Below are 24,743 nucleotides of genomic sequence, written 5' to 3'. Positions count from 1 at the left end.
TTATATATATCTATGTAGGTTCACTTAATCCTCAATGAGAAATCAGTGCAGTGGGCATTAATGTTATCATCACCCTCCACTGAAGAGAAAACAGGCGCAGTGAATCAAGTGATTTGCCGAATACCAGGATCAGTCACATGACTCACAGGTGATAGGGATCTGAAGCCAGGAAGTCTGGCTCAGAGTCCACAAGTTTAACCTGTTCCTTAACCCTGCTGCCAGGCCTCCCTCTCTGAATCTCCAAGAGCAGGAAGGGTGAGTACCGAGCAGCTCTCGGGGTCTCACAGCGTGGCCTGTGACACGCTCAGTGTCAAGGGCAGAGTGGATCACAGGGCCTTCTCTGTCAGAATTCAGTCTATCTGGAGTCTCATCTGAATCTCTTCCCTTTGTGACTCAAAAAGGCACAAGGCGACCACGTCTATCCAGGGCTGCCTCCTTCACTTGCCTCTCCCTTCCTGAAAATACCTGTCCAGTTTTTCACTCTTCCCTCGCAGGAAGAGGGAAGACACTCCTCACCAATTCCTATCCCTCACCAATTCCTTCTTCAGCATCTGCCTGGAATAGGACACCATGTATCTCCTCCTGGTTCCTGACTTGGCAAACGGCACAGCAACGCCTTTGCCTTTCAAGGGAAGAACCACACATCCCTCGCCAAGAATCCAGGTACGTTAGAAGCAAACTCCCTCAGTGCAAGGCGAGAGCTCCTCCCCATTCCTCATACCTGACAAGCTGTGGCAGGAAGCATCGTTCAGACAAATCTCATGTCACGATGGAGGATTCTGGAAGGAACAGAGGACAGTGGGAAGTCACTGGAATCTGGGGCTCTAACATTACTCAGGAATTATCTCAGTTCTCAGTTCAGTTCAGTGTCTCAGTCATGTCTGACTCTTTGCAACCCCATGGACTGCAGCACACCAGGCTTCCCTGTCCATCACCAACTCCCAGAGCTTGCTCAAACTCACATCCATCGAGCTGGTGATTCCATCCAGCCATCTCATCCTCTGTCATCCCCCTTTCTTTCTGCTTTCAATCTTTCCCAGCATCAGGGTCTTTTCCAATGAGACAGTTCTTCACATCCGGGGCCAAAGGATTGGAGCTTCAGTTGCAGCATCAGTCCTTCCGATGAATATTCAGAACTGATTTCCTTTAGGATGGACTGGTTGGATCTCCTTGCAGTCCAAGGGACTCTCAAGAGTCTTCTCCAACACCACAGTTCAAAAGCGTCAATTCTTTGGTGCTCAGCTTTATGGTCCAACTCTCACATCCATACATGACTACTGGAAAAACCATAGCTTTGACTATATATGGACCTTGTTGGTAAAGTAATGTCTCTGCTTTTGAATATGCTGTCTAGGTTGATCATAGCTTTTCTTCCAAGGAGCAAGTGTCTTTTAATTTCAAGCCTGCAGTCACCATCTGCAGTGATTTTGGAGCCCAAGAAAATAAAGTCTCTCACTGTTTCTATTGTTTGCCCATCTATTTGCCATGAAGTGATGGGACTGGATGCCATGATGCCACCAGGGAAGTGTCTTAATCCTCATGATTACCACAAGTAACCCGGAGGAACTTCACACCCACTCCTTACATGAGGCTGAGGCTCAAAGGACCACTGCCAGAGTCATGGGGCTGTCTTAGAATGGGAAGTTTCTGGGCCGGGGGAGGGGCACCCAGCGCCTCAGCCTGTGGATCACTCTGAGGCTTAGCAACCTTCAGGAGCTCCTGGAGCATAGGTACATGGCACTATCCTATAAATCTTGTTAAGTCAGCAAGTCAGGAACACTCAGTGTTGGGCTGCACCCCACAGGCCTGCAAGCCCTGTACTTACCCAGCCTCAAGACAAAAACAATAAAATTTTACAGTCTGTTAATTAAAAAAAAAAATTTGGCTGCATTGTGCTGCATGTGGAATCTTAGTTCCCCAACCAGGGATCAAGCCTGCACCCCTTGCAGAGGAAACGTGGATTCTTAACCACTGGACTGCAAGGGAAGTCCCTAAAACGCTACAGTCTTGAGGGCTGATCAAGATTTTAGAAGTCATCAGCTGCAGCCTCTCTCTCCCAATGCAAGGGTCTCTTCCGTGTTGTCCCTGATTCACCACTTTTAACTGGGTTGGGTTGCAGGTGGGGGGGGGGGGGTTGTGTTCTTTGGATACTTGGTGAAACATCCCATTCTACTGATGGAGCATTTTCATTAAAGAGGTCTTTTACCTCGATCCAGAATTTGATTTCCATCTACCCTATCCCCTGCTTCCCCTCCTCCCTTCCTTTAAACCACACATACTTAATCTCTGGGTACTTCTGATTGATGACCTTTCAAATATTTGAGAGTAGTAGTTAGTATTCCTTGCTTTTGCTTCTCCATGTGAAACTCCGCCCTCCATGATGCTTCAGTGTTTCCGCACAGATTATGGCTTTCAGATCCTTCACCACCCGGCTGGTTCCCCGGAGTCCTTCAGAGAACTCGTGTCGGTGCGTGACTGGGTCTGGAGGATGCGAATGGATATGACCTCACATTCATCTCTCCATTACCTTTCATTTTCCTTTCTATCAATATTTGTTCTCCTTCCTATTTAAAGATGCTTGTCCTTCATAAGGGAATGAGAAAAACTGGAGTCCACTGATTTCTACCTTCTGTCAATCTATCATTCTTCCCAAACATAGCTTTAAACTGAATTCTCAACAGGGGTGATAGGACCTCTAAGGTGGCAAAGATTGGTTCATGAGGGCAAAAAGAAGGTCTAAAATATTAAAGTGGTTTTGTGGTCTTCCAAAGCAAAATCCTACTTGACAAAATCTTATTTCTGGGTATCTTAATTTCTCTTGTTGCGGAGAATTTGAAGTTAGTATTTCTCTCTGGGGGGGATTGCTAATGAAAAATCAGTTGGAAACACTTCTTTAAGCCAAAGTATACTTACCAAAGTGCTCAAATGTTTTTAGCATATAAAGAAGTCCCAATCTCATGAGAATCTGGCCTTCTTGTTTCCCTGCAGTGTGTTCCTTTTTCCCACTAGTGTTCACACGAATGGCCTTGGGCAAGTCTGGGAAAAGCTGGCCTTAGCCAGTTACACAAGGTTCTTTACTGCAGGGCTTCTCCATGCACCTCTACATGTAGGCACACTCGTTTCTTTCTCAAAACCACCCTGGGAAGGAGCATGGCCCCTGTCCTGTGTCACAGTCTGTGGAATAGGTTATGAATTGCTCAAGGTTCCATGGCCAGGAAGCGGTGAAGACTAGGCGCATGAGTGCTGGGCCGATCCTACCTTTGAAGTTCACATAAAACCCTCAACAAAATAGTTATTAGTATCATTTATTTAAGGCTTCCCTCATGGCTCAGATGATAAAGAATCTGCCTGCAATGCAAGAGATCCAGGTTTGATCCCTGGGTTGGGAAGATCCCTTAGAGAAGGGAAAGTCTTCCCACTCCAGTATTCTGGCCTGGAGAATTCCATGGACAGAGGAGTCTGGTGGGCTATAGTCCATGGGATCGCAAAGAGTCAGACATGACTGAGCAATTAACATCACCTCATTTATTTACTGTTAATGAACTTTAGGAGCTTCCCAGCTGGTGCTAGTGGTAAAGAGCCTACCTGCCGATTCAGGGGACATAAGAGATGCAGGTTTGATCCCTGGGTTGGGAAGATCCCTGGAGTAGGAAATGGCAACCCATTCCAGTTTTCTTGCCTGGAGAATACCATGGACAGAGGAGCCTGGTGGGCTACAGTCCAGGGGGTTTCAGAGAATCGAACACCTCGGAGCACGCATGCACAGTGAACTTTACAGCCTGTGGCAGCTCCTGGGAAGAATCCCAAGCAGTCCTGGTGCAGGTTGCTCACTAATTTTCCTGTGTGCTGGTTGGAGACGGTAGTAGGTGAGAGACTCCAACCTTCCACAAAGTCCATCAATACTTCAATGACTGCCCACCTGTTGGCTGTCCCCCTGTTCCTGTCTTGGTTTGTAACTACTCAATAAGCCCTCCTTGCTCCCTTGTTCCTTTTCCCAGCCTCTGGTTGGAAATCACTGGAATTGGGCTACTTTGGCTCCTCTCCAAAGGGCCTGCAGAAGTGAGCCAGTGTGACCAGCACATTGCTTTAAATGCTAGACTGGATCTGGACCCCAAGACCTTGAACTTGGAAGGCACCCAGTCCAGTGCCTCACAAACACAGGGCTCCGAAAAATTTTCTCATTTTCATCCTCATGCTCCTTTCTTGTCTAAATTACCCCTCTGATATCCCAAAGCGGAGTACAGGGCTTTCCTGTAACCTTACCTGCAACCTCACACCTAGCCTTGAGAGGGGTGCCTCTTCAGGCAAGTGGCCCTTGCTGCTGCTGCTAAGTCGCTTCAGTCGTGTCCAACTCTATGCAACCCTAGAGACGGCAGCCCACCAGGCTCCCCCATCCCTGGGATTCTCCAGGCAGGAACACTGGAGTGGGTTGGCATTTCCTTCTCCAAAGTAGCCCTTAGGTAAGGTAATTATGTGTGTGCCCCACCCCACCCTACATCTCATACGAAAACCACTTTGGAACTCTGAGATGCGGGGGCAAGGAAAACAGCGATAGTCCAGGAAAAGGATTTTTATTTTATTCAAAAATTATTTACAATGTATTGAGCCTTCATAAATACTTTATTTCAAAGTCCTCTTTTTTTTTAACCTGAAGAAAATCTTGGGATGGGGCAGGGTAAAGGGGGAGGAGTGGTGACAGGCTTCTTAGGGATTGTGCAAAGAGACAAGTGTGAAGCAGCAGCAGTGGCCTAAGCGGTAATGAAGGGAAGACCAGCCAGGCAGAACCCTTGGGTCAGTGGCCAGCTGGGCAAGAAGACTGCGTGACTGCAGACCTTGTTTGGAACAGCACTCACCAGTTTGGGTCAGAGGCACCCAGCACCGAGGGCTGACACTTTGGCTGTTTCTACCAGGCAAGGGTAGGTGTTGGGGGTGGGTGGTAGCTGTGAGTTATCTACGAGAAGTCATGCACTGCTGAGCCTCAGGCAGGGCCAGGCAAAGGATGCGAAGTCAGTAATACACTGCTGAGAAAGGCAAAGTCCACTGCCACATGCTGTGCCCCTAGACACCTGCTGGGGTTTGGTGGGGACTAAGTTACGTGGGTGTACGCTGTACAATACCATAGGGTATGCCAAGGACTTCTGACGAGTACCACTTGGTGGGTGCCAGCTTTCGCCATCGAGTTGATGGACACTTGGGAAGACCATTTACAACTAAAAATCTGTCTCAAACTACCCAGTATTCACTTCATTCTGCATTGCAGAAACTCTGGGCTGAAAGTTCCACTAGTTAAAATAGTGGATTTTAATACTTTGCGGGTCTGAGAACTTTGAGAACCGTAGGAAAGCTTTAGCCCTCTGGAAAACACACATAAGAAGGCAGACACTAAATTCTGACAGTTAGGGGTTTCATAGACCCTCTGAAGTCCAACAATGGACCCCCTGGAGTGACAGACCCCAAGTTAAGAACCCCTGAGGTAAATGTTCCCGTGGGTAAGCATTTTCTTTCGAGATGCAAATAACCCAGAGGAATTATCAGTCTCTCCACCCTCTATGTGATTATTGATTGAATGGGTATAGGGAGGTGGGAGTAATGGTTTTGGAGGAAAATGAGGGAAGCCTGAGAATTACATCCCCAGAGAAAAGTTAGGGAATGGTTTTGAGATGAGCACTGGATCACTGGATCCCTGGTCGACGGAACCCAATGGGTGGGATATACATCAGAAAGGGATGCAGGTGTCCCAAAGACAACCTTCACTTCCTTCCACATTTTCATAAGGCTGGCTCTGTGGTTTCTGATCAGTTTACTCTTCAAGCAGGTCTGTGCAGTCATTCTGCCATCTGGTGGCTACGCTTGGAATTGCACCTGTCCCAAGTGAAGTGAAGTGGGGCTCAAGTTGCTTAGTCGCATTGGATTCTTTGCGACCCCATGGACTACACAGTCCATGAAATTCTCCAGGCAAGAATACTGGAGTGAGTATCCTTTCCCTTCTCTAGGGGATCTTCCTAACCCAGGAATCGAACCCAGGTCTCCTGCATTGCAGGCATATCTTTACCAGCTGAGCCACAAGGGAAGCCCAACGTCAGGTGAAAATGGTGTTGAATGTACCAGCTCTCTCTGGTTCTTTATTCAGAGATCTGGTACATTCTCAGAATAAAGTACACTCAGCTGACTTGATGGAGTGGAGAAAAGGGTGGGGGTGGGGGAATGGACAAAAAAAGAAGAGTGATTCTTCAATGTTCCAGTGTAATACACACTGAAACCACATAGAGCTTGCATCCTTCTTGGCTGACCTGGGCACTCTTTGGTTTATCATGGCTAAAACTTTTCCATATATATATATATATATTTTTTTTTTTTTTTTAATTTAAAACCTGAAGTTCCATCTCTGGCTCCCAAATGGGTTTCTCTTCTTCTTGCTCCTCCTCTTCCAGAGCAGGTTTACTGATGGACTGATGACTACTAATCAGGAGCCAAAACAGATGTGTCCCTGGGAAATAAGAGTGACTTGAGGTTCCACCTTACATTCTTTCCATTCCAGCTGAGACACAACTCCCAGGCTGCTGCTCTTCTAACAGGAAACTGGTCACCAACAGTTTTCTGTCCTGTGACGTCACATGGCAACATGACTAAGTCCCGCTGCTCTAGTGTTCTGCAGAAATTCTTGGTGCGTCTCCCGAACTAACCCTCTTGCCTGCTGCACCAGCCTCCTTTGTTCTACCTGCCAGTGGCACCTTTTGATCTAAGGGACGCATGAAATATGGTGCCAAGGGGCACCAAGGAACAGGAAGTGCATCAGGGGTCCTAGAGTGGCGTTGTCAGCCTGGGGTCATTTCTTCTGCAGTCCCAGACTGTGCTGTGCACGAGATCACTTCTAGCATGTTCCACTGAGGCAGCTCCTTCCGTCACGGCCACCGCAAGGCTCTGAGTCAAACTGGAGGCGATGAGAGAAAATCTGCCACACTGACGGCGAGGGGTGAAGAGGTGGTAAAGAAAGCAGTTCGCTCTGTCACCAGTGGGAGGCCTTGGGGAGAAGCAGACGACGGGAGGATGGGTTCTCCCCAGAGCTCTGGAATCTCACGCCCCCAGTGGATGCCAACAGCCCTGTCATGTGATGAGAGGCGTTAAGTTGGAGTTCTCCTCAGAGGTTCTCTCTCCATCTGGTGACCTCTTCCTTTTTCGACCACCTGAAAAACAATTTCTAAGGGTCAATCTGTAAGGCTGAGAGAACAAGAGTACTCTCTTGGGGGCCCAAGCGCTCTTCAGAATAGAAGCAGGAATGGAGACAAAGCCCTCGATAGGCTGGCAGTAGTCTGCATCGTCTCCAGGTGCTAATATCAGCATATGCACATCTTGAAGGATTAGAATGCACTTTTCACCTGAGATGACATCTCCAAAAGCCACACGTCCAGACTAGTGCCAATACATCGGAGATTTCCTGGACGGGATTGAGCGAAGCCCACACGGTGTCCCAGGAGCATGCCTCCTCATCCCCAGCTCAAGTGGTTGTGAGACACCCTCAGAGAGAAGACTGGCCTCATGGACTTTGATGTCCCTGAGCCAGAGGTGGTGGGTGTAGCTGGGAGCCATCCCCAGGGACCTATACTCTCTAGATCAGAGGCAACCTCTCTTCTGCAATGGGGTATGTGGGGGTGGAAGGGTACTCTGTTCCCAGCTCCACTGTTTTTGGAAAGGAGTATTTTTCATCTTGTTCTCCGGGCCATGGACTTCCTTCCACAGACGATACTGCTCTCCTTTTTTATTGAGTTTCCTGAACACAAATTTTCTTTAAAAGACCAGATTGTAAGTATTTTAGGTTTTGCAGGCCATTTGGTCCCTGTTGCAACTACTCAACTCTGCCATTGTGGCCATCAAAGACTAGTGGGTTCTGTAACCCAATAAAGTGAAAGTGAAAGTGTTAGTCGCTCAGTCGTGTCTAACTCTTTGTGACCCTATGGACGGTAGGCCCCCAGGCTCCTCTGTCCAGGGAATTCTCTAGGCAAGAATACTGGAGTGGGTTGCCATTCCCTTCTCCAGGGGATCTTCCCAACCCAGGGATCGAACCCAGGTCTCCCACATTGCAGGCAGATTCTTTACTGTCTGAGCCACAGGGAGCCTCCTTATTTTTTATAGGAATGGGCAGGGGAGGAGGTCAGGATTTGATCTGCGGCCATGGTTTACAGACTCCTGCCCTAGACAACTACCCATTGAATGGGACTGATGCCCAAACTATCAAGGGTGCTGTGCCTGCCCAAACCCCATTACAGGTTTCCACAATTGTACCTCATTTGGCTTCCCAAAAGGAGTCAATGGTTTCTCCTTCAGGAGTAAGATCCTAGCATGTTTTTCGTACTAACCAGCTGGTGGGTGGTTTTCATCCTGGTAAAGAAGTACTCACTCAAGGTTCTCAGCAACTTCCTGCCCATGGTTTCCTCCAAGTCGCTGCTGCAGGGGCTGGTCTCTGTGTCCAGGTTGATATGACAACATTCACTATCAGATGCTGAGAAAAAGAAAAGAAGAAAGAACACAAGCCTTTCCACCTGAACACCCAGGGATCCAGGCAGGGTGTTTTTTGTCAATGTTCCTTGGCAGATGAAAGGTCAAAACCAGAGCCAAGGCAGTGGTGGCTGTAACATAGAAGGGATGTCCAGGAAGAAAAAGGCTCTAATTACTTAGCAAGAGGCTTTGTAGAGCCACAAAAGGAACTAAGAAACAAGAGAAGAGGAGCAGGAATCCAACTCTCCAAGCACTGTTAGGTCAGACAGAGACGAGAACATGACCATTTCCACTCAGTATCTGCCAGATAAGCACCCTGGAGGACAGGTCGGGTGTCACCTTCACCTTCCTCTCCTTGCATGGACATTGGAAAATCACAGGGCTCAATAACAACTAAGCTCGTGCTCTCTTCTTCCACCAAACCCAGGGGGGATTCAGAGAACTGCCAGATCTGAGAGCTGGAAAGGGACCCAGGCCCTGACCACCAGTGCCTCTGAATCTCATTGGGGAGGGAAATGGTGGAGTGGACTGGGCAAGTCATTTCCCTTCGCCAGGCGTAGGCCCTCATGTGTCATACGAGGAGGATGGACTGGAATAATCTCCAAAGACTGGCCCATCTCCTCTATTCTCATTCCTTTGATATAACTTCTTGCTACATGTGTTAGCTATTAAAATCAGTGTGCACAGGAGAAAAACCATCATTCTAAATTCAGGTCCTGGAATTGTGATTACGCATGTCCTAGATTTTCTGAGTTAGCCACAAGTTCAAACACGTTGTCTCACTGACTTCAAAAGTCTCTGAGCAATTGTCAGGTCACTGCTCTGGACCTGGGGGATCTCAGACTTGTGGACTGGGGCGGGTCTGGAGGCGGGATGGGTGCTGGTTTTGGGGTTGTTGGTGTAGGGGGGCGGCAGAATACATGGAGATGATTAGCTTGATGGGGCAAGCATAGAAGGATCTCAGGACTGGTGGGACGCTGGGAGCTTGGAGCAACACTGCAGTCAAGACAGGAGTATTGTCTCTGTAGGAGGTGCTATGATCTCGGAGATCAGGACAGATCCTACAGACTACTGCTAGTCTCAGAGACTCAAAGGAAGAGCAGTAAGAGCAAAGGCTGACCTCAGTTTCCTAATCTATGTGCTCAACTGCTCATTTGTGTCTGACTCTTTGCAACCCCAAGGACTGTAACCTGCCAGGCTCCTTGGTACATGGGGATTCTCCAGGCAAGAATATTGGAGTGGGTTGTCACGCCCTCCTTCAGGCGATCTTCCCAACCCAGGGATTTAACCCAGGACTCCTGCATTGCGGGCGGATTCTATACTGTCTTGAGCCACCAGGGAAGCCTTTCCTAATCTATAAATTAGGCCTAATAATAACTTCCTAATATTTAGGGAGCACAATACCAGTACTGTGATGCACCCTCCTATAAATGTTATTTCATTTCTACTCAAAGCTACTTCATGAAGTAGCCACCGTGATTTTTATCTATTAACATAAGGAAGAATGGGTTTCCTTGGATGCTCAGTGGTAAAGTACCCGTCTGCTAATGCAGGGGATGTGAGTTTGATTCTGGGTCGGGAAGTTCCCCTGGGAAAGGAAACGGCAACCCACTCCAGTATTCTTGCCTAGGAAATACAATGGTCAGAGGACCCTGGTGGGCTACAGTCCAGTTCAGTTCAGTTCAGTACAGTTCAGTCGCTCAGTCGTGTCCGACTCTTTGCGACCCCATGAATTGCAGCACGCTAGACCTCCCTGTCCATCACCAGGGATGCAAAAACGTCAGACATGACTGAACGACTAAAAAACAACATACAGAAGGAAAGATATCTATTAAGCTAAGGGAACCGAGTCTTAGGTTAGAGTAACTTGCCTAAAGTTGCCGAACTCCTAAATGGGGAAGCCAGGGTCTGAATCCAGGGGGAAACCTAGCTAACAGTGTTCTGAGAATAAACTACCGCGGATCTGTTGCCGGGGAGGGGCACAGTAAGCCTTAGTGTTCCCTCCCTGGTAGCATAAGGAGCTGGGGAGTTTTACGTGGGGGCTATGGTCCTAGACTTCCCTCACCTGGCTCACCTGGGGCCATACCAGGACACAATGGCCTTGACCCCTTCCCCCTTTACTCCCACGGGACTCAGTTTCCCTCCCTGACCTGCTCTAGCGGGCACAGCGGCAGGAGACAGCGAGAGCTGTTGCGTGCTGTGCTCCTCAAAGTCAGTCATTTCCTCCTGGGTGAAGGCCATCTCCTCCATCCTCAGGTACACGACCTCGCCGGGGCTTCTCAGCCCATCTGAGCGGCTGCCTGGGGAGGACAGTAAGTGTGTCACCTCACTGCTCTGGAGGAGACCTGGGGGCCCCCCCAGGACAAGACTGCAGCTCTGGGCCGGGGCGGAGGGGGGAGGTGGGGCGGAGGGGAGGTGGGGCGGAGGGGAGGCGGGGCGGAGGAGGGAGGCGGGGCGGAGGAGGGAGGCGGGGCGGAGGAGGGAGGCGGGGCGGAGGAGGGAGGCGGGGCGGAGGAGGGAGGCGGGGCCGAGGAGGGAGGCGGGGCCGAGGAGGGAGGCGGGGCCGAGGAGGGAGGCGGGGCCGAGGAGGGAGGCGGGCCGTCCCCACCCCACAGCGGCCTGGCTCATCACCTCCAACCCGCTTACACGGCAGGCTGCTCCGGTGGCTCAGGAGGGTGGCAGCAGGGTCATCCTTAGGAGTCTGGGGTGTGCCCCGGGTCGTGGAGGCCTCCATGTCGGGGGACTGGGGTGAGCTTTCCATGTGGCAGGCGGTGAGCGCGTTCTGGTACTGCTGCCGTGTGATCTGGAAGACGGAGGCAGAGAGGTGGGTCGAGGTCAGAAGCTGGGCAGAGCCCTCCCTGGACCTGGCTCACCTTCCTGAGCTCAGAAGCACCCCCACTAAGGTGCTTTGGAACCTTTGGCCTTGGTGGTCTGGGATCCATGTTCTGGAGCCCAGAAGTTAAGGGGCAAAGAGGGAACTCCTTTGCCACCAGCGTTCTTCTGTTCATTTTTATTGGCTCTGGACTCTTACACCTCGAGGAACCTTCTCCTGAGACCCAGGAGAGGATGGAAGGCCCTTCAGTTGGCAGGCGGTTCCCCACGGAGAGGTTTAAAACACAGGCTTATGTTGTTGCCAAGGGCCCTCTTCTGCCTAAAGGGCAGTCAATGGGGACTCAGCAGGAACAAGATCCCCACCTTGTGTAGAGGCTGAAATAAGAAACCTCCATATGAAGAACATAAACTTTGGCAAAGCTACAGATGAAGTCAATTTATTACTACTGTTTTTTCTAATGCCTTCCATAATCATATAGGAATCCATTTGATAAATCCTTCAAGAAAGTAGTGCCAGGAAGAAGCTCCTTTCTGTAGATGCATTGTAAACTTCCTTATATTGAATGAGGACTCAAATATCCACTAGGTTTCCTTTTTTTCCTTTTATGACAGGAAGCTCACAAATTTATTTATTTGCAGTAACAAACTCATGCCTGATAGTATTTGCACCAAACTGGCTTGTAATCTCAACTTTTTATTTAAAACATCATTGAATTATTTATTTTTGGAAATCCTATATATTACTGGAAGTGCTATAAATATACTAAAGAGATGGAACTGATGATTTGATTTTCAGATGTTGGTGAAGGCTCTAGTGCTAATGTTATGCAGAAGAGTTTGCTTTTGCAGACTGACATTGGAATATGAGAATAAAACCTTCCATCCATTCAGTGCATTATGGCTTACAGAGCACTCAGGAATGCGTTATCTCCTTTAGGCACCATGGCTGCAAGGGGGTAACCATGAGAGGTCCTGTGATGCCCATTTTACAAATAAGGAAATGAAGTTCAGGAAGGTTGGGGATTTGCCTAAGGTTTAACAGTTAGCAAGCCTTCAGAGTTCCAGCCCTGAGATGTGCATTCTGCTTGGGAAAGTGCTATTCATCCTCAGGGGCCAGGGAGATGGAAGGCGAGGTGGGACTGTAGAACTCCAAGTTCTCTGAGGAGAAACTCCAGGGTCTGATAATGGGCAGGATCTGCCCTTGCAATCTGGTCATTTCAGTTTAAAGGGCCTTTACTCTTGCTGTCCAGGGGAAAGCCTCTGAGCTCACCTCTGTACATTATAAACGCACCTAGCTGCATTAGGCTGCCTTTCACAAAACTTTAGGGGAAGTCCCTCCAAAACTGCTATGTTATTTTGGGGGTCCATAGGCATCAGATGGGAGAAGGCAATGGCAACCCACTCCAGTACTCTTGCCTGGAAAATCCCATGGATGGAGGGTCCATGGGGTCGCCAAGAGTCGGACACGACTGAGCGATTTCACTTTTACTTTTATGCATTGGAGAAGGAAATGGCAACCCACTCCAGTGTTCTTGCCTGGAGAATCCCAGGGACGGGGGACCCTGGTGGGGTCACACAGAGTCAGACACTACTGAATCAACTTAGCAGCAGCAGCAGTAGCAGGCATCAAATGACTGAAGAGAAGTGTGATACATGGTCTGAGCCAAGGTTATTATCAAAACTTAGTCTTCTGATGTTACCATGGGTTTCTAAAGGTGAAGCTTTCTTTGGAGTCTTGAAGGTTCTCCTGGCTTAAACGACAGGAAAATGTCCTAAATGACTTGGTAAGCCCAACAAAGCACTTGATATTATTCTATTTGGGTTCTTTCAACTAGTTAGTTTAGATTTGGCTTCCAGTTTAGTTCCCTGGTGACTCAGATGGTAAAGAATCTGCCTGCAATGCAGGAGACCTGGGACCAATCCCTGGGTCAGAAAGATCTGGAGAAGGGGATGGCTGCCCACTCTAGTATTCTTGCCTGGAGAATTACGTGGGCAGAGGAGCCTGGAAGGCTACATATAGTCCATGGGGGTCCCAAAGAGTTGGACATGACTGAATAACTAACACTTTTACTCTTTCACTTTTAGTTAAAGACCAAATGATTCTTTGCCTAAAAACTATGGTGTGAAACACACGGCCTATTCAAGACAAAGGCATTGGGCAATGCCTTGGTTACCTGTTCTAGGGATCTCACAGCCTTGCTTTCACAATGCTTCTCTTTTAAGTTAGAAAAGTCACAAACAAATACGACGTCAACAAAAATGACAGTTGCTCAGTTGTGTCTGGCTCTTTGCCACTCCATGGACTGTTGCCTGCCAGGCTCTTCTGTCCATGGAATTGTCCAGGCCAGAATACTGGAGTGGGTAGCTGTTCCCTTCTCCAGGGGATCTTCCCAACCCAGGGATTGAACCCAGGTCTCCCACATTGCAGGTGGATTTTTTACCATCTGCGTCAAAAGTGTCACCTTAAAAGAAATTTGAGAAGGCACTAGCCAAATGTATTCAGGAAATCTCCCCAGATGCACTTCTAGATTCAAGCATCACTTTTTGTCAGTTCCCCTCCTCCTGTTCACCTGTGAAGCCTTTTCTACCTAGCACAGTACTATCCAAGAAAAATATAATGTGAGATCACCTAGGTAAAATTTTTTTGGCTGAGCAGCATGTGGGATCTAAGCTGCCTGACCAAGAATTGAAACCATGCCTCCTGCATTGGAAGCACAGAGTCTTAACCACTGGATCAGTAAGGAAACCCCCACATAGGTAATTTAAAATTCTCTAGTTGTCACGTTTTAGAAAAAGTAAAAGCAAACAGGTGAAATTAATTTTCTATTTTTCATTTAACTTAACATATCCAAAATAGCTTCACTTCAATTTGTCACCAATATAAAATAATTAATGAGGAATCTTACATTCTTCTTTGTATGAAGTCTTTGGAATCCAATATGTATTTTACATTCTAGCAAACCTCAGTTTGGATGAGCCACATTTCATGTGCTCAACAGCCACATATGGCCACTGGATTCTGTATCAGACACTGACGGTCCAGCAGATCAACTAAATAGCTCTGCCCAGTTTTGACAGTCCAGCCTTGCATGGCCACAGTGTCCCACTGCTTGCTAGCACAGAATCACTGGTCCGGCTCAGCCCCTCTTTTACATTCCTTGAGTGTACCATGTTCACTTGCCTTCCATACCCTTTCCTTCCTTCTCCCTCTTGGCCTTGCCTTCACTCGCCTTTTATTCTTTCCTAATTCTTAAAGGTCCAGTGCTTTCTCCAGCCAATACAGCGCTTAAAATAAAGTGTCATATGATTTCATAATCAGTTAGATACTACCCTGCATTGGTCACTGTCATTTGACTTATGGTTCTTTTCCCCAATTCTATTTCTTGAGTACAGCTCATGGTGCCTAGAACCATCATTAACTGCTTACCAAATACTGATTGGCACCAAGCGAATGAAACCACTGTTCAAAGGACATCATGTTCTTATTCTCTTTTCACTACTGTAGCTACCATTTCTTAGCAATAGCTTGACTTCAAGTTGTCTTTTACTCTAGCCAATTAAGAGCTCAGTTCAGTTCAGTTCAGTTCAGCCACTCTGTCATGTCCAGCTCTTTGCGACCCCATGAATTGCAGCACGCCAGGCCTCCCTGTCCAGCACCAACTCCCGGAGTTCACCCAAACTCATGTCCATCGAGTCAGTGATGCCATCCAGCCATCTCATCCTCTGTGGTCCCCTTCTCCTCCTGCCCCCAATCCCTCCCAGTATCAGGGTCTTTCCCAATGAGTCAACTCTTCACATGAGGTGGCTCAAGTATTCGAGTTTTAGCCTCAGCATCAGTCCTTCCAATGAACACCCAGGACTGGTCTCCTTTAGAATGGACTGGTTGGATCTCCTTGCAGTCCGAGGGACTCGCAAGAGTCTTCTCCAACACCACAGTTCAAAAGCATCAATTCTTCAGCGCTCATCTTTCTTCACAGTCCAACTCTCACATCCATACATGACCACTCAAGTGTCCTCTAAATTACAAAAGAAATGGAGATCAGTTGATCTTGAAACTAACAGGAGTTAAGGGTACCCTTTTAGGGCTTCCCTGGTGGCTCAGAGGTTAAAGCGTCTGCCTCCAATGCAGGAGACCTGGGCTCGATCCCTGGGTCCGGAAGATCCCCTGGAGAAGGAAATGGCGATCCACTCCAGTATTCCCACGGACGGAGAAGTCTAGTAGGTTACAGTCCACAGGGTCGCAAAGAGTCGGACACGACTGATCGACTTCACCTTCACCTTGGGACATTTTGACTTAGCAGTCAATGCGTCTAGAAGTTCACTTTTCAGCTAGAGTGATGTTTCTAATCCTCTTATGATGTTCTGCTTACATTTTCAACTCTCGGGTGGTTTATTCATCCCTCAAGGGCTTCCCCGATAGCTCATTGGTAAAGTATCCACCTGCCAGTGCTCGAGATGAGGGTTCAGTCCCAGGTCAGGAAGATCCCCTGGTGAAGGAAATGGCAACCCACAGCAGTAGTCTTGCCTGGGAAATCCCATAGACAGTAGCGCCTGGCGGGCTACAGTCCATGGAGTCACAGAAGAGTTGGACACAACTTAGCGACTAAACAGCAACAGAAATTCATCCCTCAAAACACAATTTTGCAATTTAGAGATTCTGCCTCCAGATGGTGATGGGGCATCTTGGCCATGGTTACACAATTCACTGTACAACATCTGCCAAATGTTCTTAATTTAAAGATGATATTAATATTTATGGAATACATTAAAGAATTTCAATGGACAGGGAGGCCTGGCGTGCAGCTGCAATCGCAATTCATAGGGTCGCAAAGAGTCGGACACGACTGAGCGACTGGACTGAAGTGAACTGAAAGATTCTTTGGTATCTTCATAACTTATTAACTCCTATTAATCATGGCTTTGGGGCTTCCCCGGTGGCCCAGTGGTAAAAAATCCGCTTGCACTGCAGGAGACTTAGGAGACAAGGATTCCATCCCTGGGTTGGGTCGATGGGTCAATCTCCTGGAGGATGGCATGGCAACCCACTCCAATATTCTTGCTTGGATAATCCCACGGTCAGAGAAGCCTGGTGGGCTACAGTCCATAGCGTCACAAAGAGTCGGACATGACTGAAGCAACTGAGCACACACACACACACACAAACACAAACAAACACAGACACAATCGTGGCTTTAATACCTTCCCCAGATACTCACTGGATATTGGATATACCTTTCTTTCTAATTTTATATTGAACTCAAATTACTCCTGGACTTAATGAACAGTTCTAGAATTTAGTCTGTTGGACAGGAAAAGCCTCTGCAGCCAGTCACAGGGGCATTTGCCAGTGAAATCACCCCTGAGCTTTTTCAAAAACTCTCTTCATATTAAAAAAAAAGGTGGGTTTGAGGAGGTGAGTAAAAGAGCAACCTGAACATGGCCCTAAAAGTCCATTCAGTCAGGAGAAAAATGTCATCTTAACTTATATTAAAAAACAAAACAGAAAAATCAAATCCTTATGTTAAACAAGAGCTTGAACTTACAATGTTCCCTTCTGTAGAACAACCCATTGCAATTGAAGTTTTTAAGTGACTTGAACCACAAGTTTAAAGAGATTTCTGAATAATACTTTACTAGGTTTCTAGCCTTCCCTAAACTTCTACTTCTGACATGTAGCTTTCTCAATTTCAAAGTATCTAGGTAGACAAAAGGACCATGTGCAGTGATGCCCTGCTGCCCCAGTCACAGCACAGCCCTCTGGCCTGAGATCAAGGATAACACCTGTATGTGAGAACTGACCTCAGGTTTGGAGTTCTCAGCACGCCACTGGCTCACTGTCAGGAAAGAGACTTTCCTTTTATGTTCCTTGTTATTTATAGAATGTTCCATTCGTTTTTAGGAGTGGATACATGAGATATGTAAGATCAATTGTAAGTTTTAGGAAAATCCTTACAAACTTAGTGTTGAGTATTCATCCTAACACATTCCATTTTGAGGAATAGCCAAATCCATCTCCTAAAAGTGCTCTCCAAGCTGTGCACTCCCAGAGATGTTTCAGAAAACTCTGGGCTTATCATAGTTGCTCATTAAACATGACACCTCAAAATCTTCACTTTTCTCTCCAAAGCCTCATATGGATTTTCTCGACTTATGATACAAATGGTGTTATGGACTAGATGTTTGTGTTCCTCCATAACTCATATGCTGAAATTCTAACTTCCAAGGTGATGGCGTTAGGAGGTAGAGCCTTGGAGGTAGTTAGGTCATGAGCAGAGAGCCCTCATGAATGTGATTGGTGCCCTTATAAGAAGGAAGCCTGCTTGCTCTGTTTCCCCCTCTCCCTGCTCCTTCCCACCATATGAGGATATACGGAGAAGACAGCCATTTTCAAACCATGAACTGGACTCACCAGATACCACCTGGATTGACCAGCACCTTGAACTTGGAGATCGAGATTCCAAGAACTGTGAGAAATAAATGTTGGTGGTCTGAGTCGCCCAGTCTACGGTAATTGTTATAACAGCTAAAATAGACTAAGACAAGTGGAAAGACCTGAGAAATGAATTGAACAAAAATTCCCAATGCACTTAAAACAGAATCCAGACCCTGTGCTCTGGCCTAAAGAAGCCAGATAACACTGCTACCCACACTCTATTCCCAACTCACGTCAGCCTCTGTCTGCACATAATGCGCCAGGCCAAATATCCTTGGACCACCAAACTCTTCCCTGCCTCTGTCATTTCTATCTTGAACATTCTCTCCACAGCCCCTTCCAGGTCCCAACAGAAAATGTCCTTTTCTCAGCCTGCTCTAATAACCATTTCTAAAGCAGCCTCCTTGCCAACTCTGCCCAGGCACTGTTTATCCCATGGTCTGATTTATTTCCTTCAGAGCCTTCATCACTCTCCTAAATAACCTAGGTTACTGATGTGGTTACTTGTTTATCACCTTTCTCCTCCTATGAGCCTGGAAGCTCTAAAAAAGCAGGAACTTGCAGTCTTGTTGACCACAGTATCTTGTCGATGCCTAGGCAGTGCTGAGCACAAGCAAGGAGTCCATAGACACCTGTTGAGCTACTGACTCATATCATGACATTCAATTTCTTTTCCCACAAACCACGTGCCCAGTACTACCAACCACTGAGTTAGCACAGCAGAATTTCTCTCCTCCCACTTTTTCTTACCCCACTTCTGAGGACGGTCTACAGTTACAGGGTTTCAGGGCTGGAGGCAAGAGGGAGGAGAATCGTGGGCTGTGGTTTTCTGAGGTTCAACCTCACTGTCACGATACCATGCATACTGTTGGATTCTCTACTAAAGCACTTTCCCCTGGCTCCATCAGCTCTGATTTCCCTGAACTCTCTCAAAGCCCAGCGACTTGAGGGCTTGGACTCTGGAGACAGAGAGACTTAATCTTGCAGCTTGGTTCTCCCACTTCCCAGCTATGAGACCTTAGACTCCTCAAACTCCCACGTATATGTGTGCTGAGTCACTTCAGTTGCGTCTGACTCTTTGTGACCCCATGGACTGTAGCTTGCCTGGCTCCTCTATCTATGGGATTTCCCAGGCAAGAATACTGGAGTGAGTTGCCATTTCCATCTCCAGGGGATCATCCTGACCCAGGGATCCAACCGGCATCTCTTCTGTCTCCTGCATCGGCAGGTGAGTTCTTTACCACTATGACCACCTGGGAAGCCCCCCACAAGCTCCTACTTCATCTATAAAGTGGGGATTACAGAGTACCTACCTCTTAAGGTGGCTGTGGGACTAAGTGGATAATTCAGATCAAGGACTTAAAGTGCATGACACAGGGCACGCCACCAACAGTCATTACCCCAGCCCACTCCACAGGTACAGGCCCTCCTCTGGTAACTCTCCACGGTTACTTTTATCGACGATGTGTATTTTAGTTCAGGGTGTCTACAGAGTCATGGAACACAGAAAGCCAGTCAGCACACACCACCCTCAAAGTATCAGGTGAGTGTTCTGAACAGAAGGAAAGGACCTTTTCCGACCTTTGTGATTCAGCCACCATCATCCGGCCTGCAACCGGGATGACAGTCACCAAGTGAGCACGTTGGGTGTTTAGTTGGACTCAGATAAATGGGTTCCCTTCTGATCTCAGGCCAAGTGTGTAGTGATTTGTGGAATGCTAGCAAACAAAACCAACAAAATAAAACCTATCAAAGCAAGAGAAAGGAGGAAACAGAATGTTTGTCTAGTATTAAACTCAATGAGTGGTATGAAGAAACAGCTTTTCTTAATTACAAGGTGATAAGCATTGCTGCCTCTCTCATACTTGCAAAGGGATTCTCTTCAAATAGCTCAGTGGCAGGGCAAGGTGGTATGATAATTACTACAAATATTTTCAGCTAACATAACAGACTGCATTGTGTTTTAGATTTCTAGATAATAATATGTGAAACCTTATACATATGTAAGATCATAGCTGGGATTCCCATGTGGCTCAGTGGCTAAGAATCTGCCTGCCAATGCAGTAGGTGCAGGAGATGTGGGTTTAATCCCTGGGTCAGGAGGATCCCCTGGAGGAGGAAATGGCAACCCACTCCAGCATTCTTGCCTGGGAATCCCCACAGAAAGAAGAGTCTGGTGGACTAGAGTCCGTGGGGTCACAACGAGCCGAACACCATTGAGCATGCATGGAGGCACCTGGGAAGCCACTATACACTACTATATTGCTGTTGTTGATTAGTCCCTAAGTTGTGACCAACTCTTTTGTGACCTTATGGACTGTAGCCTGCCAGGCTCCTCTGTCCATGGGATTTCCCAGACAAGAATACTGGAGTGGGTTGCCATTTCCCTCGCCAGGGATACGCTACTATATGCTTGGTTTATTAACCCCCTGCACATTTATCTTGAATAAACCAAATCAACCTTGTGCCAATGATGGGGCAACTAAGGAAAGAGTCCTGCTGGCACCTTCTCTCAGGCAAGCTAATTCCCTATCTCTTCCTGCCTCAGTTTCTCCACATGAAAAATGGGGAGACAGTCATGAACAACCAGGGTTCAAATGAACAAAGGAACAATAATAGTGACAAATAATGAACAGAATAAAACTGACTGGGGAAAAAAAAACAACTGACTGAAACCAGGGCCTTTGGAAAGCCGAGGTATGGTGTTCAGGCCGCATTCTCTGGGAACGGAAGGCTGCAGGGTCGGGGTGAGGGGAAGGCCCTCTGCGGAGTTACCTTCACGAACTGCACGTCGCTGAGGATGTGGACCGAGTAGTCGGGTGTGTAGAGGTTGTTGCTGCTGCTGCACAGCTGGGTGTTGCTCCCCCCAAAGTCGCTGCGCTCACGGTTCGGAGACTCCGAGCGATTCAACCCACTGCAGCGGGAAGGGGACCGGTTTACTGCAGACGAGGAGATGCGGGGGCGGGGGTGGGGTGGGGGGGGGTGGGGAAGGCAAGGAGGGTGGGGTGGGGAGGCAGTAGGGGGAAGAGAAGGAGGGAGAGAGAGGAAGGGGTGTTGTTTACTGAGGTCCTGCAGGACATTTAGGTTATGGCAACATGGGGCCCTCACCTCTCCCCTCAGAGCCCAGGAAATGCCCTGCTGCTCCATTTATGAGTATCAGATTCAGACCTCCGGGCTCCACTTGGCTCAGGCTCCTTCCTTCCCCACGACCTCTACCAGCGAGGAGCTGGGTGGGCCACTGCCTTTCTTGGTTCAGGGGTAAGGAAGGGAAGGAGATGAGGACCCCGCTGTGAATGGGGGTGGCTACCCCAGACCATGAGACCCTTTATTTACCAAAATGAGTTATATTATATAAACTCCATTCACAAACCTTCTTTTAGAAAGGCTGAAGCCTTAGGTTTGCCCTAAAAACCACCTGGTAAGCACAGATAACCAGCCCTCACTGTGGTGAGGCATTTCAGAGGGAATGTCAGGCCTGCCTCCAAACTGGCAGGCAGGGACCAGCAGAGGCCCACAAACCATATGGATAAATATTTAAATCACATCAATAAACCGTTGAAATATGCTCTATACTTCTCCTTGACAAATACACCATCTTGACCACCTAGTAGGCCACGTCAGGCTCCTTAAAGTTTTGTGCCAGAATATAGGCTGAAGGGGGAGACCCTGCCCTGCCCTAGGGCTTCCCGGCCTGGTCTCCTAGAGCTGTCTGGGTGGAAAATTCAGGATTCTTCTATCTGAAATAAGGTCTAGAAGGAAAAACACAGCTCTGGGTGGTACATCCCTTTGGCTCTGTGAACTACTCACCCCGCACAGAGGAGGTGGAGCTGGGGAGGGCTAAAGTGGGGCCCCCTCCAGGGTGGGTCTCAGGCAGGGCTCTCTTTGGGTTCACAGGCTGGAGGCCGGAACAATGCTCCAGGCCTTCTGTCAAAGGCCTCCTGAATATTCCGAGTCAGTCTCTTTTTCCATTTTCAAGAACAATTTCTTGGGAACTTTCAATTATGACCGTATAACTTGGTTTCAAAATGGACTGGGAACTGCCCTCCCAGGATCAACAGAAGAGAGATCCTAAGGTAACCCTAGCATTATCTCCACAGCAGAATAACCCTGAGTGAGACTGCAAAGCCCTTCCCACCGCTCTGCATCCCTCGGACACCACTCTGCATTTCTTCCCAAGAAAGAGAAGTGGGAAGCTGTGGCCTCTCCTAGCACAGTCAGTTCAGGGGCGCCAATGAAGAGCCTGATTGTTTAGAGATTAGGCTCCTTGGTTCCTTCAGGGAAGAACTTTAGGAATTTAATTCTGTTTCTTAAGATAATGCTGCCATTCATTAAAATGATTAGCATCTCTTTGGAGTGACTTCCGGAGGTCTGATGGTCTGTTTAGCTGTCAAGCTGTTACTGTTGTCTGGCAAACCATGTAGTGGAAAGATTAAAATGACAATATGTTGAATCATTTTCTCATTAGAGCCAGGATAATCACTGCCTTGATCAGATTATAGAATTAAGGGTTCTACCTCCAGTCTTTCCCTTCTCAGTTAAGTGTTACCACATATACACTGTTACTTGAACCAGAAACCTGGGAATCTCCTGCGACTCCTGCCAATCCCTCAGCCCCACATCAGGCCTCTGTTTCCGCTCAAGTCCCACTTACCGTCACTCTTGCCTAGACCACAGTCTGGTCTTCCCACTTACAACCTCATAATCTGTTCTCACCTCAGCTGTCAAAAGCACATTTTCAAAACACAAATCAGGGGACTTCCCTGGTGGTCCAGTGGTTAGGAATCTGCCTTGCAATGTAAAGGACACAGGTCAATTCCTGGTGGGGGAACTAGGAACTAAGACCGCATGCCACACATAGAGAGTTCGTGCGCTGCAACGAAAGATCGTGAGTGCCACAACCAAGACCCGATGCAGCCAAATAAATAAATATTAAAAAAAAAAAAACCAGAAAAACACATAAATCAGCTTCCAGTTGAATCTAAGCCCCCCATGACTTGACCATCTGATCTGCTCCTGGGGCTCCCTTCCCACCATGCTTGTTCTGCTCTAGCCTACTGGCCCCCTTGGGGATTCTCAATCATGTAAGCCTCTCCCACCTCAGTAGATGCCATTTCCCCTTCTCCCCTCCCCCTCATTTTACCCTCATGCCCCCTTTTCTCCCTCATTTTACCCCTCAATCCCTGCACTCACTTTTCAGTCATTAGGTCTCAACTGAACTATCACCTTCTCTGAAGAGCCGGTCTGGCCACCTTAAGAATATTCCGCCTATTTCCCTCTATCACTGTCCCCTGTTCATCCCTTCAAAGCACTTTTCACAAGTTTTAATTACATGTTTGTATTATTTGTAATGTCTGCTCAGTTCAATGCTACATTCCATGAGGGCAGAGACCTTGTCTTTTCTGGCTTGTTGTACATCCGGTATCTACCACAGTGCCTGGCCCAGAGCAGGCGCTCATTAAAGCAGGATGGAATGAACAAGTCAGCACCTAACAGTCCCTGAAGGAGTTTTTATTTAGAATCTAAATTTTGTTTTTTAAAAAGGTTTCAGAGCTTTCAGTCACTCTGGAATCAGAAAGCCTTTTCCAGCAACCTAAGTCATTCCCGGTAGACTGACTTCTTGAAGTGAGGGGTGGGCAGAAGGACATTTCCGGAATGCACTGCCAAGGCCCCATACCTCCAGGAAGAGGCCTCAGGAAACATCAGAACCTTCTGTTTGTCTATGTAATAAGAGCATGTGAAACCAGGAGTCCTGGAGTCCTACTTACCAGCTGGGTGACGCTGGAGTGACCAGGGGCCGAGAGGGACAGTGATGGTGATGTGGAGAGCAGAATAAAGCACCAACGTGACTGTAAAGAGCAGCAGTATTGGGCAGAAAAAGACCCATTTCACATTTGGCCCTGGTCCCTTGAAATAAATGGACAAGGTCTGGCTTGCCTAGATCCACTGTGGCTGTTCTGAGGTGGTGGCTGACTAAGTCAGTTGGTAGTGCCTCCTCAGGTCTGGTTGTCATGGAACAGGCGGCAGGCAGTCCTGCAGGAGTGTGGCTTCCTTGGTGCGAGAAGAGTCTGGAAAACCACACCTTGGTCTGGTAGGTTTTGTCCTCAACTCAGTTTGGAACAAAGAGAGTGGGTGTGAGCAGGGGTTTGTGGCTTCAGTAACCCTGAGAAATAACCACTGCTCTTGATAATCCTCCACTTTGCCCGGTGGGACCTGTGCCCCACAACCCCACATCACTGTTGTACATTCTCATCCCTTATGTCATCATTCAAGACAGCTTCAGTGAGGCTGATAGGGAAATATATCGTGCCTACTAGTCAACTTCCGCTTACTTACAAGCTATGACAAACCTAGACAGCGTATTAAAAAGCAGAGACATTACTTTGCTGACAAAGGTCTGTCTAGTCAAAGCTATGGTTTTTCCAGTAGTTATGTATGGATGTGAGAGCTGGACCATAAAGAAGGCTGAGCACTGAAAAACTGATGCTTTTGAACTGTGGTGTTGGAGAAGACTTTTGAGAGTCCTGTGGACTGCAAGATTAAACCAGTCAAGCCTAAAGGAAATCAGTCCTGAATATTCATTGGAAGGACTGATGCTGAAGCTGAAACATCAATACTTTGGCCACCTGATGCCAAGAACTGACTCACTGGAAAAGACCCTGATGCTGAGAAAGATTGACGGCAGGAGGAGAAGCGGACAACAGAGGATGAGATGGTTGGATGGCATCACTGACTCGATGGACATGAGTTTGAGCAAGCTCTCGGAATTGGTGATGGACAGGGAAGCCTGGCGTGCTGCAGTCCAAGGGGTTGCAAAGAGTGGGACATGACTGAGCGACTGAACTGAACAGAATTAACTTCTGCCTGAATCACTTCCACTTGCTGTTCAAAACAGAGGAAACAGTTTCATCCCTGTTCTTCCCAAAGCTCTCATCTTCACTGGCACCCAGCGCAGGCATGTCACCCTGCTGTCACTCATAGGGCCCAC

At 47.8% G+C, this 24,743-nt stretch overlaps 1 protein-coding gene across 4 annotated transcripts in view; it reads right to left on the bottom strand.

Moving 5' to 3' along the window:
- Window positions 1-4,555: 4,555 nt before the first annotated feature.
- CNNM1 (cyclin and CBS domain divalent metal cation transport mediator 1) overlaps window positions 4,556-24,743 on the bottom strand; it is a 69,069-nt gene continuing 48,881 nt past the window's right edge. For 2 of the 4 annotated variants that reach the window (XM_042238952.1, XM_027960301.2), the window contains 5 exons: window positions 20,534-20,697; window positions 11,140-11,296; window positions 10,644-10,793; window positions 8,396-8,497; window positions 4,556-7,184 (listed from right to left, as the gene is read on the bottom strand). In XM_042238952.1, coding sequence (XP_042094886.1) covers window positions 7,105-7,184; window positions 8,396-8,497; window positions 10,644-10,793; window positions 11,140-11,296; window positions 20,534-20,697 — 653 coding nt within the window. In that variant the 3' untranslated portion in view covers window positions 4,556-7,104. The remainder of the gene's footprint in view (window positions 7,185-8,395; window positions 8,498-10,643; window positions 10,794-11,139; window positions 11,297-20,533; window positions 20,698-24,743) is intronic. The other 2 variants (XM_042238953.1, XM_042238954.1) reach the window with 1 other exon arrangement.

The sequence above is a fragment of the Ovis aries genome, chromosome 22 (genome assembly GCF_016772045.2).
Source record: "Ovis aries strain OAR_USU_Benz2616 breed Rambouillet chromosome 22, ARS-UI_Ramb_v3.0, whole genome shotgun sequence".
NCBI classification, from domain to species: domain Eukaryota; kingdom Metazoa; phylum Chordata; class Mammalia; order Artiodactyla; family Bovidae; genus Ovis; species Ovis aries.
Note: the sequence above shows the minus strand (reverse complement) of the source record. Positions and strands in the feature narration are given on the sequence as shown.